Source organism: Eurosta solidaginis, chromosome 2 (assembly GCF_040869045.1).
Source record: "Eurosta solidaginis isolate ZX-2024a chromosome 2, ASM4086904v1, whole genome shotgun sequence".
In the NCBI taxonomy this organism is placed as follows: domain Eukaryota; kingdom Metazoa; phylum Arthropoda; class Insecta; order Diptera; family Tephritidae; genus Eurosta; species Eurosta solidaginis.
In genome coordinates, this window is record NC_090320.1 from 7862489 (window position 1) to 7877225 (window position 14737).

General features: G+C 40.3%; 1 protein-coding gene across 1 annotated transcript in view; it reads right to left on the reverse strand.

Moving 5' to 3' along the window:
- The window catches only part of Sos (Son of sevenless), a 52492-nt gene that overhangs the window by 21981 nt on the left and 15774 nt on the right, over nt 1-14737 (reverse strand). Inside the window, exon 4 of the mRNA XM_067764270.1 lies at nt 11895-12032. Coding sequence (XP_067620371.1) covers nt 11895-12032 — 138 coding nt within the window. The remainder of the gene's footprint in view (nt 1-11894; nt 12033-14737) is intronic.

Sequence of the window (14737 nt, forward strand, 5' to 3'; positions counted from 1 at the left end):
ATCCTCTCCCAAAGTTAAAAAGACAAGTAGCTGAATATCGGAAAAAGTACACTGACTTGTTCGGGCGCCGTTGGGCAATAAAAATGCATAAATCTTTTGTACGGGTACCTTGTTTGTATGGATTATACAAAACTCATAATCCGGACAATAAATTCCGCCCTATTATCGCCGGATATACTTCGCACATTGCAAACTCAGGGAACTTAAAAGTTTCGAAAAATTTTCAGTCAAAAATTCCCTTGAATTAATTGACAAGTTTAAAAATGTTAAGTTAAATCCCAATGATTGTTTTGCGTCGTTTGATATAACTTCGTATTTTTCAAATGTACCGAGAAATGGTGCTTTAGATTCGCTACGCATCTGGCTAGATAAACAAAATATCAATCCGTGTATCGCCACTGCTCTATTTGATTTAACCTTTTTATGTGTAAATCAATCCTTTTTTTCAGTTTAGAGGCGATTTCTACGAACAAACTGATCGTTTGCCACTGGGTTTAGGTATAAGCCCTTTTCTCTGTAATCTGTTCATGAATACAATCGAAACCCAGTTAACTCAAAGTTCGCTTTTCCCACGTTTCTACTGTCGATACGTTGATGACTGCATTGTTATTATTGAGAGAGACAAAATTGCAAAAACGCTGAATTTTTTTCAATTCATATAACGATAGTATTCAGTTCACATGCGAAAATGAAATCAGCAACGAGTTACCCTTTTTGGATCTTAAACTCAAGCATAATGATGACGGAGTTTTCGAATTTATCGAAAGCCGACATCGACTGAGAGATTTACCCCGATTGAGTCGAACCATCATCATTCCCATAAATTAGCCGCCTTTAATTATATGGCTCATCGCCTAGTGAATGTTCCTCTAAGCAGAGCCACGTAAGAAAAAGAAAAGATAAAGGCGTACTTAATACCTACGCTACTGTATGGCTGTGAGATTTATGCTAATTGTGACTCTGTATGTAAAAACAAGCTTATTGTTGTTTATAACAACATTGCCAGATATGTATCTGGGCTAAAAAGACTTGACCATGTGTCTGCGTTTGCTGGAAAGTTGCTAAATATTTCTTTCGATAATTTGTTAAAAGTCCGAACACTGTTGCTTATACACAAAGTTATTCATACAAAGGAACCTAACTGTTTATACCAGAGGCTTCAGTTCCTACAATCATCAAGGTCAGCTCAGCTTGTTTACACTAGGCACAGAACTTGGACATCTGAACGTCAATTCTTTATTAATGCGGTACGTCTTTGGAACTCACTCCCAGTTAGTTTAAGACTTCTCTCTAGTACACTGCAATTTAAAAATAAGGTGACTAGTCTTTTTCATACTCGTTAAGCATCACAGCTCTCCTAGCTATATATACTTTTCTCGAACCTGCCACGACTTATGTAATCGTGTTCTCATATTGTTGTTATTATTATTATTAAATACTGTACTCAACTCTCCCTTGTACTCCCACTCCCTCTTCCCATTGTTACATTCATCTGTTTCTCTTTCCCTTCTCTTTCCTTGCTAATACTATATTAACTACTTATAAATCTAAGGAAACGTATTTATTTTATAAGCGACTGACACTGTAAAATAATTTTTTGTTAAATTGTTGTGCCAGGATAACCATGTTAATAAATTACAAATTACAAAATTACAAATAATGAACATCGCAGAAAATAATGGGTACTGCTGTAGCATTATCAATCAGCTGAAAAAAAACACCAGAACAAAAAGAGCGAAGGGAGAGTAGCTCTTTCTTTGACACGGTGGGCGTGGAAGACACTAAAACCTGGTGTAGCATGACGTACGATCCTCGTTATTTCAACGACTTGAAAAAACTGTTCAAGCATGGAAATATAAGATTGGCTCCAAAAACTTCGAGGAAATAAATTGAAATCCCTCTTAAAATCCACAAAGGACAAATGCGAACGCCTAGAAAAACCAGGGGTATACTCCATCACCTGTTCACAAAAAAAACAAGGACGGAGAAGAATGTGGCGCAAAGTACATTGGTCAAACGACCCGCTCTGTAGGCATCAGGTTAAAGGAACACATAAAATATATTGAAAATATCGATCCTAGAAGTGGAATTGACGAACATGCCCTATCGAATGAACACTCGATAAGTGAAAGCCAAACCAGAAAAGTGAAGTGCCAAATCCGAATCCAATGTGAACAGATTAAACATTTTAGAATCCCTTCACATCTACGCAAATAAAAATGTTTGCGTATATCGCGATATTGGCCCACTGTATTCAAGTTTGTTCTCAGCTGTTCAGTAAACTTCGTTTGTTTCTGTTTATTGTTGGTATACTTTATCATTTATTGATTACTATTTTTCTGTATTTCTTATTCAATTGTATTTGAATTGTAATTCCATTGTGTTTGCATTATATTAACTTCTTAATGTTTGACTTCGTTTTTGTTAGGTTCTTTACGATTATCTCCTATGACAATGTTTAGTTGAAAACTACAACTGATAATGACACCACGCGCGTGTCGAAACATATGTATTGAATAAAAACATAATGTAAACGACTAAAAGATTTTGTTTTTAATTTATATGTTGTGATATTAATTTATTATTACGGCTTTTTAAGCCTAGAAATTAAAATACTACTGAATTATTATATTAAAAAAAAAACTAATAATATTAATACTGTAACGATTTCACTTGCAAATCCTCTTATTTGCCCTTCTGCTAAGTTCGAATCACTAAACTGTTGAATTAATAACTCCAATATTGAATAATGGAAAAATGGCCTTAATTAAAGTACTTCACAATAACACTTATACTTGGCAACTAGCTTGCTTAACAACTAAACTGATTGATAGCTCAAATGAAACTCTACTATTGCCCGACAGATTGCGAGCTTAATCAATAACTGCTTGATAGCTCAAATCAGACTGAATTCCAGCGCCTCTACATTTGCTGCCTTTTATACTCTCTGATTTCAACGTTCGCATCTTCTAGGCGCTTCCATTTCCAGAATCTAATAGTTGCCATCAGCTCTCAAATTTCTCAGCTGTAACTACAATTGCACGATTTTATAGCTTCTCTCATTGCATACTTTCAAGAGTATCTCAGATATATGCATGTGCATTGATTCTCCGCTGCTCGTATACGTACATGGTACATATGTGTAGACGCAATTATTGTTTCGTTTATGTAGATACATAATGATTGATCTATGGATGTGCATGATATCACTGTTTAGCATCGGCTTAGAGATAGCAGCACCCCTTAGTTTTACTAATATTCGTAACACTGCCCTCCACCTAAGTCTGATCGTCCCGATTAGACAAATCTCCCGATCTAAACGCCGCTAGCATCTCCAAATGTACCACTCTTCTAATCCGTGGTTTCCCAGTGGTTTGTATGCGGTAGATGGTATCACTGATCTTCTTCACAACTTTGTACGGGCCTTCCCAACTACACCGAAATTCGGCTGGATCATCTTTCCCGGTGAGGGTTGTTTAACAGTACCAAATCTCCCTCCAAGAAACCTTCCGAATTTTTGTTCTCATTGTACCTGCGTTTCATTTTACTACTCATTAGTCTTGATCGTTCCCTCTTGTTGTTGTTGTAGCGATAAGGTTGCTCCCTGAAGGCTTTGGGGAGTGTTATCGATGTGATGGTCCTTTTTCCGGATACAGATCCGGTACGCTCCGGTACCATAGCACCATTAAGGTGCTAGCCCGACCAACTCGGGAACGATTTATGTGGCCACTTTAAACCTTCATGCCATTCCATCCCTCCCACCCCCAAGTTCCATGAGGAGCTTGGGGTCGCCAGAGCCTCGTTTGTTAGTGAAACAGGATTCGCCGCGGATAGGTGAGGTTGACAATTGGGTTTGGAGAAGCTATATATTGCGCTGGCAACCTGAAGGGTTGCGCTACACAACCCCTTCAATCTGGTATTTTAGTCGCCTCTTACGACAGGCATACCTACCGCGGGTATATTCTGATCCCCTAACCCGCTGGGGGTGATCGTTCCCTCGCACTCTGTTGTTTGGCCAATGAACTTATTCGCAGAGCTTGCACTTGACGGATTGACTTTGCATCATCATTATCGTCTGGACGTTTCACAACAGTAGTGCGCGCTGGCTTGAAACCACCCTTGCATTCTTTCTGAAAAATTATTTCAGTCATTTTAGTGCGCCCATTAGGGTTTGTCGATGCCGGTCTTTTTCTCGCAGGTACTTTTAATTTCGCTTTATTTGGTCCATTCGATCCATCAACCTTTTCTTTTGACTTTCGTGGCCTTTGTCGAGTCTTCTCCACCATTACTCGATTACTACTGAACCCTTTCTCCAACTTGAAGTTAAGTGGTATATCCTGGTTCTCATAACGCATCACCCTTCTCTGCATATCGATCTTGATGTCGTGGTCAACCAAGAAGTCCACTCCCAATACGACTTCTTCAACGACCTTCGCCACAACGAATTTGTGTAGAACTGTGACCTTTCCAATCAAGACTTCACATATCACTTCTCCCTGGACTTGGTTATACTCGCCATTGACCGTACGCAACCTTGCTCCAGGTAACGGTTTTACTCTCGTGTTGACTAAATCAGATCGAATCAAGGAATGAGATGCGCCCGTATCTACAGCCAGTACACGCTCCTTGCCATCCACATTCCCTCTGACGGTAAGACTGCTTGATTTCCTTCAAATTTGCGACATAGATATCACAGGACATTCAATAGCTGGAGCTAGCTCTCGATTTTTCCATTTGGCACGCTCTTGCTCATCTCCTCCAGCTTTGCGTTTACGGCCACCCAAGTTGGAACTACCAGGACCAAGATCGCAATGACGTGCAATGTGACCGGGCTTCCCGAATTTGAAACATTTGATAACTTTTTCACTCCGCTTTTGCGATCCTTTCAGCGCCTCCAATATTACGTCTACCCACTCTGGCCTTTCTACCTCCACACGGCGTGCTTTGAAAACTGGCTTACACAGAAGCAATGCTGTTTCTTGAGTCAGTGTATGGGATACCGTTTCTGCGAATGTGGGTTTTGGGTTTGCATATGTCGCTCGCTTCGTTTCTACGTCCCGTATGCCATTCATAAAACTCTGGATTTTTACCCTCTCGGTGTACTCCACGGGTGCGTCCGCATTTGCCAAATGTGCCAACCTTTCAACATCCGAGGCAAACTCCTGCAAAGTCTCATTCGCTCTTTGGTGACGGTTTTGCAACTCAATTTGGAATATCTGTTTTCTATGCTCGCTTCCATAACGTCTCTCGACAGCGGCCATCAATTCTTCATAGCTGTTCCGTTCGTACACTGGAATAGTCTGTAAGATTTCGGCAGCTGGTCCTTTCAATGCTACGAAGAGTGCAGCTACTTTATCTTCAGCATTCCAGTTGTTCACTGCTGCGGTCTTCTCAAACTGAATCTTAAACACCTGGAAAGGAACAGAGCCGTCAAAAGATGGTGTTTTTACCTTCGGATTGCTCGCTGGCACAGCTGGGCGATTTAGTTGTAACTGCTTCATACGACTCTTCAAATCATCGACTTCTGCCTGAAATTGAGCGATTTTTGCATCCTGCGCTTCCAGCTTTGATGTTACCCTTGCTTCCTGTGCTTCTAACTGTGAAGACATTTGAGCCACCTGCAATGATAAACGCTCCTCTTGTTCTTCCATCTTGGATGTTATGCGTGTCTCCTGCGATTCCAGTTCCAGTTGGGATGCCATATATGTCTTCTGTGCTTCCAGTTGAGTTTCCATCTTGGATGTAATCTGTGTCGACATTTCTGACATACGCGTTTCTTGTGCTTCAATCTTCGATGTTATTCGTGTCTCTTGGGATTCCATCTGTGATGACATATATACGTTTTCTGTTCTTCTAGTTGAGATGACATATACGTTTTCTGTTCTTTTAGTTGAGATGACATTGTCGATGTTTGAGCAGATATTGCAGCCAAAATCATGTTCAAGTCTGTGCTCGTAACTGTTTGCGATGTTTCGTTTTTCTCTTCAATTTTTGTTGTTGTCTCGTCCCCATCAGGATAAAAGACATACTCGTCCACATCAATTCCTTCTGCTTCCATTGCTTCTCGTAGCCGTGCCTGTAGTTCGAGTTTAACGCCGCTTGTATTCAAACCACGGCTCTCCAACTCCTTCTTTAGTTGCTGGATCTTCAATTCACTGAACTTTGCCATGTCCTTGTTGTCCTCTGGAATTTATTCAACAATTCCTCTTCTGACACCAATTGTAACGAATCTACTTGCAAATCCTCTTATTTGCCCTTCTGCTGAGTTCGAATCACTAAACTGTTGAATAAATAACTCCAATACTGAATAATGGAAAAATGGCCTTTATTAAAATACTTCACAATAACACTTATACTTTGCAACTAGCTTGCTTAACAACCAAACTGATTGATAGCTCAAATGAAACTCTACTATTGCCCGACAGATTGCGTGCTTAATCAATAACTGCTTGATAGCTCAAATCAAACTGAATTCCAGCGCCTCTACATTTGCTGCGTTTTATACTCTCTGATTTCAACGTTCGCATCTTCTCATTGCATACTTTCAGGAGTATCTCAGCTATATGCATGTGTTTGTGCATTGATTCTCCGCTGCTCGTATACGTACATGGTACATACACATGTGTAGACGCAATTATTGTTTCGTTTATGTAGATACATAATGATTGATCTATGGATGTGCATGATATCACTGTTAAGCATCGGCTTAGAGATAGCAGCACCCCTTAGTTTTGCTAATATTCGTAAAAATACTTATTTTTAAAACCGAAAACCGAAGAACTCATAGAGGAAAAGAAATGTCGTAGAATAGGAGAGGATCCCACGGATGAATACCAAAAACAAATCAAAGTTGTTATAAACCCTTCGGCTCCTCCACTGATTGCGCTACCAAAAATTCACAAGCCGGACACGCCAATCAGGCCCATCATTAATTTTAAATCGGCACCATGTTACAAACAGTCCAAATATTTAAAAACGATATTGAAAGATACTCTGGAGCTAAAGAACGAATATGCAATAGCTAACACAACAGAACTAATAGAGAAACTTGAGACCGTAGAACTAACAAAGAACAGCAAATTGCTATCTTTTGACATAAAAGATTTATACCCATCAATACCACTATCGGAGACTTTGGACATAGTTAGCTCGACAATAGTTCATAATACAAAAAACAAAGTGAAAAGTATGCAAATCACAAATATGGTAAAAACCACTTTACGTCAAAACTATTTTCAATTCAACAATAAAATATATAACATACGGTCTTGGAATGGGAAGCCCCACATCAGCCATTCTTATAGAAGTGTTCATGCAAAATCGGGAAGAAAAGTACATACAAGAGCTGGAGTCTAAATTAGGCGTGTCATTTTATGTTAGATACGTGGATGACATTATTTGCGTTTTAACTACTAATAACGAAGAGCTTGTAATGGAGTACATCAACAAGCAGCACGGCAATATAAAATTTACAATGGAAACCGAAAAAAACGGAGAAATCAACCATCTAGACCTCACGATAAATATTGATAAAGTTGCCAAAAGATTTAACTATGACATATAGAGAAAGCCAACGGCCACCGACACAATAATACATAATACCTCAAATCATACCCAACAGCATAAAAATGCAGCATTAAGGTATTTGGTACACAGACTTGAAAGAACACCTCTTACACAAGAGGCATACAAGAGAGAGCTTGAAGTCATATATAACATGCTGCAAACAACGGATATTAAAAAGCACTATTAGATAAGCTCAGAAGGACGCATGGTGAACCAAAAAGAAATAATGAAAAGGAAAATAGTAACACCTGGACGACTATGACATATACTGGAAAAGCAACATATAAATTGGCAAACTTCTTTAAAAATACATTAATACAGCGTTCAAAACATCGAACAATCTACGGCGGAAACTAAGAACTAACACTTACTCAGAGGATCCGTTTAGAAGCCACGGCGTATACAAGCTTACCTGCGGATGCCAACATAGTTACATAGGACCAACAGGACCTGCCTCAGTCAGCCGCACGAATCGATCAGTGAAACCCACCCTCGGTTCTGAATGAGCACACAGCACATCCACATAACTAAAAATACACAAGCATCAATTCTGACAATACCTGTTCATGTAGCTACGAACTATAAATACAGGACAAACGACAACAACAGATCAGAACGAAAATCGACACTGACGATCGCACAACGCTGAAACCGGGTTGTCTCGAAATCAAATTTGGCAAGGGATGACGAAAAATCGGTCCAATATACATCATTTATCCACCTTATCGGAAAATCAACAAAACAAAATAAGCCACTTATTTTTAAGCCATTTTTCTTCTTATTCTCGATCACCCCTTATTCCACCAGCCCCCTTTCTGTCTCATCCCAACTACCACTCCCACTTCCTGTGCTGTATTGTATCTTCTTGCCTCCTCCTTCTCCTATCCATGCTTGATTCCTTTCACTCCTCCGCATCTTCCCTCTTTCACTTTCCTTTGCCTTAAAATTCCTCAATTTTTCTTCATCTTCTTCCTTTCTCTTGCTTTCTCTCCCTTCTATCTTTCCGTAAACGCTCTCTATATTTACCTCCATGTCCTAATCCCATTTTTTTCCTCTCCTTCACCCTTTCTCAATCTTTCTCCTCCACCTCTCCAAACATCACACCTATATCATATTTTCCTTTGTCTCTTTTTCTTTCTATGGCTTTTCGTATAAATTTTTCTTTTCCTCATATTCTTCTTAACCACCGCCCCTTGTTAAAACCGTCATTAACATATCCGCTATGGTCTACCGTAACGTCCCTACAAGATTCTGTGTATAAACAGTTTCTGTTGAATACACAAATCCTGAGCATCCCAACAGACATCTGTTTGAATAGGCCCCACATCCAGGGGCTTAAGAAGTCATCTCCGCAAGCATTATGAGGAAACACGGCACCTTAGAATACAGCCATATGTACAAAATAAGCACAAAGAGGTCGTCAGTGATGTACACAAAAAAGCGTCGAACCTCTATGCCTCGAACTCGCAAAAGAGAAAGGCAATCTACCTAAGGAGATGCGCGTCACTCCGGCTCAACTTCGATCTGGAAACTGTAACAGGTGAAACTCTTACCTATCCAGAATCAACGCCTACATACATAATGTATGTCCTGCTTGCAGCGTGCCCAAACATGTCACGAACCATCTTTTCAATTGCAATGTGGAAAAAACGCCTCTAACACTCCTCTCTCTGATGCAATTGAAGATGCAAGTTTCCTTTGTTAGAGGATATTGATGAAAATTTGTGAGTGCTGCTACCTATTGGATGAGGCGAATCACTGCTACAACAAGAAAAAGGAATCTATAATTTTTAAAATTGATTCATACGACTTTAGTTATGAATTTATAGGCTAACTATAGTAAATTTGAAGCAAATCGCACCATAAATAAGATTTACGAGCCTGACCCGTGCGCATCTTGCGCAACCAATATAAAAGTCTCTTATCAAATATCAACAGAAATCAGCTGTTCTATTAACTTACAGCTTCCGCTGCCATCTAGCGTATAATAGCAATTGCCGTCCATCAATTATTGCGCTGCCATCTAGCGTACAATTTGCAGTGCAAATATTCACAATAGTGCCATAGTACAAATAGATTTCTTTGTGTGCTCACGACCGTTATTTTTAACAAATTACTTTAATAAAATATAGCTAAACAAAAGCATTACGACCAAAATTGCCCAAAGCTCGCTAATAGCCCGAATCCTCATCTTTACAACCAAAACTTTATTTATAGATTTAGATTCCAAATAAGAGCGAAAAAGGGACCCGCACATAACAACAGCAATTAGAAATAATATATATGATTAAAATAGCTTGGATACCGGTCCATTTCCCGGAAAGAAGTTTCTTAAATAATGAGCTAGTCAAGGAAGAATCCCTGCCGCGGGTATATTCTAAGCACCCAGCCCGCTGGGTCATGTAAACCATCGAAAACCTGAACGGAACCGCTTCGATTTTGGAACCACTTTAGCAAAAGTTGTACGGGCTCATCAACCGGTTCCTGCTTACCCCAGAACTGGTTCGATTTGAGTGTTTCAACCTTTTAATATGAACTGGTACCAACAGCACGAGAAATTACCAATGAGATTAATGTTAGTTGGTGCCTACGAATAAATGAATGTTTTTAAGGTTAAATTCATGTATGGTTATAAAGTATATTGATCCTATTATTGCGCTATTTTTTTTAAACACGCCGTTTATGTATATAGTTACAAAAAATCTTGAAAATTGTAAGAGGTTGAATATTTCACTTTATAAATAAAAATGAAGTGAAATAATATTGTAACGAATTTAGGGAAATTCCTCTTATTCCAAACCTTCTGCTAACGTTCGAATCGCTAAACTGTTGAATAAATCACTCCAATATTCTGTATAGCAAAATGGTCCTTATTAGACTACGTTGGGATTGGGAAATGATAGCGTGTTTAAATCAAACTTACTAGTCATGCCTTAGCTTGCGCTTCTTTTATACTCTCGGTTTCCTCGTTCACCCATTTCTCATAAGGTTTAGTAATTTCGCGAACTTCATGCTTGGTTACCAGCCATATACATGTATATTCGTAGTTTGTAGCCATATGCGTGTGCATATGTGAGTACTACTTCGGCTGATGATTACATGTGTTTGTGAGTATCTCTTCGTTGCCTTGTATGTATATGTGTAAATGATGATTGATTTGTTTAGAGTGGCAGCTTGCTTTATTGTTGTTGTGCCTTTATTTACTTAGTATCAGCTTAGTGATGCTAATATTCGTCACAATATTTTAAACTGAGCTGAATCCCTTTACGGTAAAGATGGGTTTGATGGTGAATGAGGACAAAACGAAGTACCTGCCGTCATCGAGCAAAGAGTCAGCGCATATGCGCCTTGGCAACCACGCTACTGTTGGCAGCCATAATTTCGAAATAGTAAAAGACTTCGTTTATTTGGGAACCAGCATCAACACTAGCAACAACATCAGCACTGAAATCCAGCGAAGAATAAATCTTGCCAATAAATGCTACTTTGGACTAGGTAGGAAATTGAAAAGTAAAGTCCTCTCTCGGCGAACGAAAATCGTACTCTACAAGTCACTTATCGTACCCGTCCTGCTATATGGGGCAGAAGCATGGACCATGACAACAGCAGATGAAGCGGCTTTGGGAGTGTTCGAGAGAAAAGTTCTTCGAAAGATTTATGGACCTCTACGCGTTGGCGATGGCGAGTACCGAAGAAGATTTAATGATGAGCTGTACGAGCTATACGCAGACATCAACATAGTCCAGCGAATTAAAGCGCAGCGGCTGCGCTGGCTAGGCCATGTTATGCGAATGAAAGATGATGCTCCGGCCAAGAAAGTGTTTCTATCGGAACCCGCCTATGGAAGCAGAGGTAGAGGGCGGCCCCCACTCCATTGGAAGGACCAGGTGGAAAACGATTTAAACTCCCTTGGTGTGACCAATTGGCGCCGGTTGGTGGAGCGAAGGAGCGACTGGCGCGCCTTGTTGGACGGCCATAACCGTTTAGACGGTTAAGCGCCAATTAAGTAAGTAAGTAAGAATCCCTTTACTGGACGGTTTTTGCTAATGTTTTTTGTATTTTATAGTAAAACTGTTGGGTTTATAAACAGGTTTGGTTAAAACCGGTTTACAGCCCGTTTTTTAACATAGTTATGTCCCCTTATGGCTCCCTCGCCTCTTCTCAATTTTTTTTATCTGGAATGTAATTCAAATCGTCCTAAATATTTTGCTTTTTTAAACAAAGTCTAGTCTTATATCTAAACAGCAATAATGTACTATTCGACCACGGCTCAGCTCGTTACCAACTCGTGTAAGTATCAAAAACCTAAGTTGTACGTGAATAAATACCTTCTGTAACATGCTGTGAACTCTATCCGTTGGCAGCACACACTTTTTCTTTTTGGAGGATACCGTTTCCTTAGCTTCATTTAAAGCCCATTGATCTATTGGTGATGGAAATGATTTATTCACTTTTTCTTCCACATCCTGAAAGGTAAAGAATAATTATTAGAAATACTTTTTAAAATCATATATTTGCCTACATTTCCTATTTTATCACAATGTGTATTAACACCTTTTATATTGCAGAAAACTTACGATTGGTGAAGGAAAAGCGGCAATATGAGTACGAAAAACTGGACTGAAGATGGCATAAAACCGAAACCGTTTTGGCAAGGATCACCGGCTTATTTCTAAAAGATTTATAAACTGAACTAGCTAAAAAGTGCGCATCCCTTCAAGCTTGCTCCACAGACGTCCCAATTAGATTGGTCGAGAGGTGCACATGATCGACGAAGCGGGAAAGGGGTACAAGCACGGGGCTTTAACGTTTCGAAGATTATACGTAGGTCTTACAACCTTAGACTAACAAAGTTGCCCCTATCATTAAAAAGAGAGTACAGTAGAGTCACTGACGGGTATTCAGACGTGATACTGCCTTTAAATTAGGCTTGGTCAGTAATAGTAGATGTAGGAAGTGCGGTTTGAAGGAGAAACGATCGAAGACGTTTGTGGCCGTGCCCTACGCTTGCCAGGCTAAGACTCCAGCTATTAGGAGTGATACAGCTATCAGATCTAGAAGCAGCAAGTGGCAGAGAGAGAGAAAAAGTGTTTAGTATTTGCCAACAGGACGGAGTTATTTTATAACATAGGTCCTGGGTTTTTCAGTTCGGTCATTAAACAAACTTCGGTTAACACTGCGGACTCGTTCAGTCTATGTGAGATCCTCATTGACCGGCCAGTTCAACCTAGCCAAACTCAGTCATATGGACACATATGCATAGAAGGTAACAGGGAGAGGGCATAAGAGCTGAGACATTATTACACATACATGTAAACTACATATAAAAGCGCAGAAGTTATTACTCACACATAAATAGGCGAACTAGGTAGGTTAGGTTAGGTTGAGGTCCATGAGGGCCTCACATAGACTGATTGAGTCCGTAGTGTTACCAGAAGTTTGTTTTAACGACCAAACTGAAAAAAACTATCAAAAACCAGGACGTATGTTATAAAATAACTCCGTCCTCTTGGCAAATACTAGAAGCTTCCTAGGACTTAAGCCACGTGCTGCTTCTAGATCTCATAGCTGTATCACTCCTAATAGCTGGAGTCTAAGCCTGGCAGGTGCAGGGCACGAGCACAGAACGTGCTCGATCGTTTCCTCTTCCAACCCACACTTCCTACATCTGCTATCACTGACCAAGCCTAATTTAAAGGCATGTGACGCCAGAAGGCAGTGTCCAGTCAGAATACCCATCATGGGTCTACAGTCCTCTCTTTTTAATGATAGAAGCATCTTTGTTAGTCTAAGGTTGTAAGACCTACACATAATCTTCGACACTTCACAGCCCCGCGCTTGAACCCACGCCTTTCCAGCTTGGTCGATCATGTGCACCTCTCGACTTCGCTTAATCTCGCCCAGTCTAATTGGGACGTCTACGGAGCAAGCTTCAAGGGATGCGCCCTTTCCCATATGCCCTGGGACCCAATATAGATGTATGCTTCTCCCTGTCCCGATTCTCTCCAGATACTGCTTACACTCTAACACTCATTTAGATACTGCGCTATGCGAGATTATTGCCTTAATTGCTGCTTGACTGTCAATATAAAAGTTAACACGGTTGCAGCTTAAGCTATTCTCTTCCAGGGTTTCTACTGCAATGGTTACGGCTAATATTTCCGCTTGGAAAACGCTACAGTAATCCGGCAGCCTGTAGGATCTACTTATTTCCGGATCAGCACAGTATACCGCAGACCCTACTCCTTCCACTACTTTGGAACCATCTGTGTATCGCCTCGTCCGCCATTTGCGCATCCTTGCGCCAACCGTCCACCTCTATTGTGGCCTTAAGATCTCCCTCGAAGCGCAGATAGGGAATCAGGTAGTCTGTTCGTCTTGTGATTGATGACGCTATACTACTATGGCCATATGGTCGGCGCTCAAGCTGCCCCGAGGCACCGAGCCTGGTTGCGGTTGTTAATGCTTTGTGCTTTGCTACCAGGTCTACAGGTGGAATGTGCAGAATGGCATACAGTGCAGCCGTCGGGGTTGTTTTCAGGGCTCCCGTAATGCTAAGCATTGATAGTCTGCATACCCCTGTAATTTTTTGCGGTAGGTTGTTTTTTGTGTGGATTTCCACCAAACAAGAACTCCATAGTATAGAATAGGGCTTACAATCGCTGTAAAAACCCAATGAGAAAGAGAGGGCGATAAGCCACACGTACACCCCAGCATTCTTTTACATGCATAGAGTGCCGTTGAAGCCTTCTTGACCCTCTCCTCCACGTTGAGCTTCCATGACAGCCTACTGTCTAGGATGATTCCTAGATATTTTGTGCAAGGTTTCTCCTTTAAGGCAGGGATGCACCTTAACGTTAAGCTAATCGTTTATCAAAAACTGTCAACCGTTTCCGTTGAAACACTTCGAAATATTATCGATAAAGAAATTATCAAGATAAATTGTATCTCGTTTTTAACCGAAACGAAAAGCTTTCGTTAACGTTAAAAACGTTAACAAAAACGTGATACTTTATGTTTGAATTGTGCTGGCAATGCTATAGCCACGGTGAAGTCGTAAGGTGGTAACAGCGAGCGGACATACACACAAACTCCATGTAATTTGTTTGTGTCATTCGTTGGTGGTAATGTCAAAAATACTCTGAGAAATGTTTGTACTGTCAAAATTCAT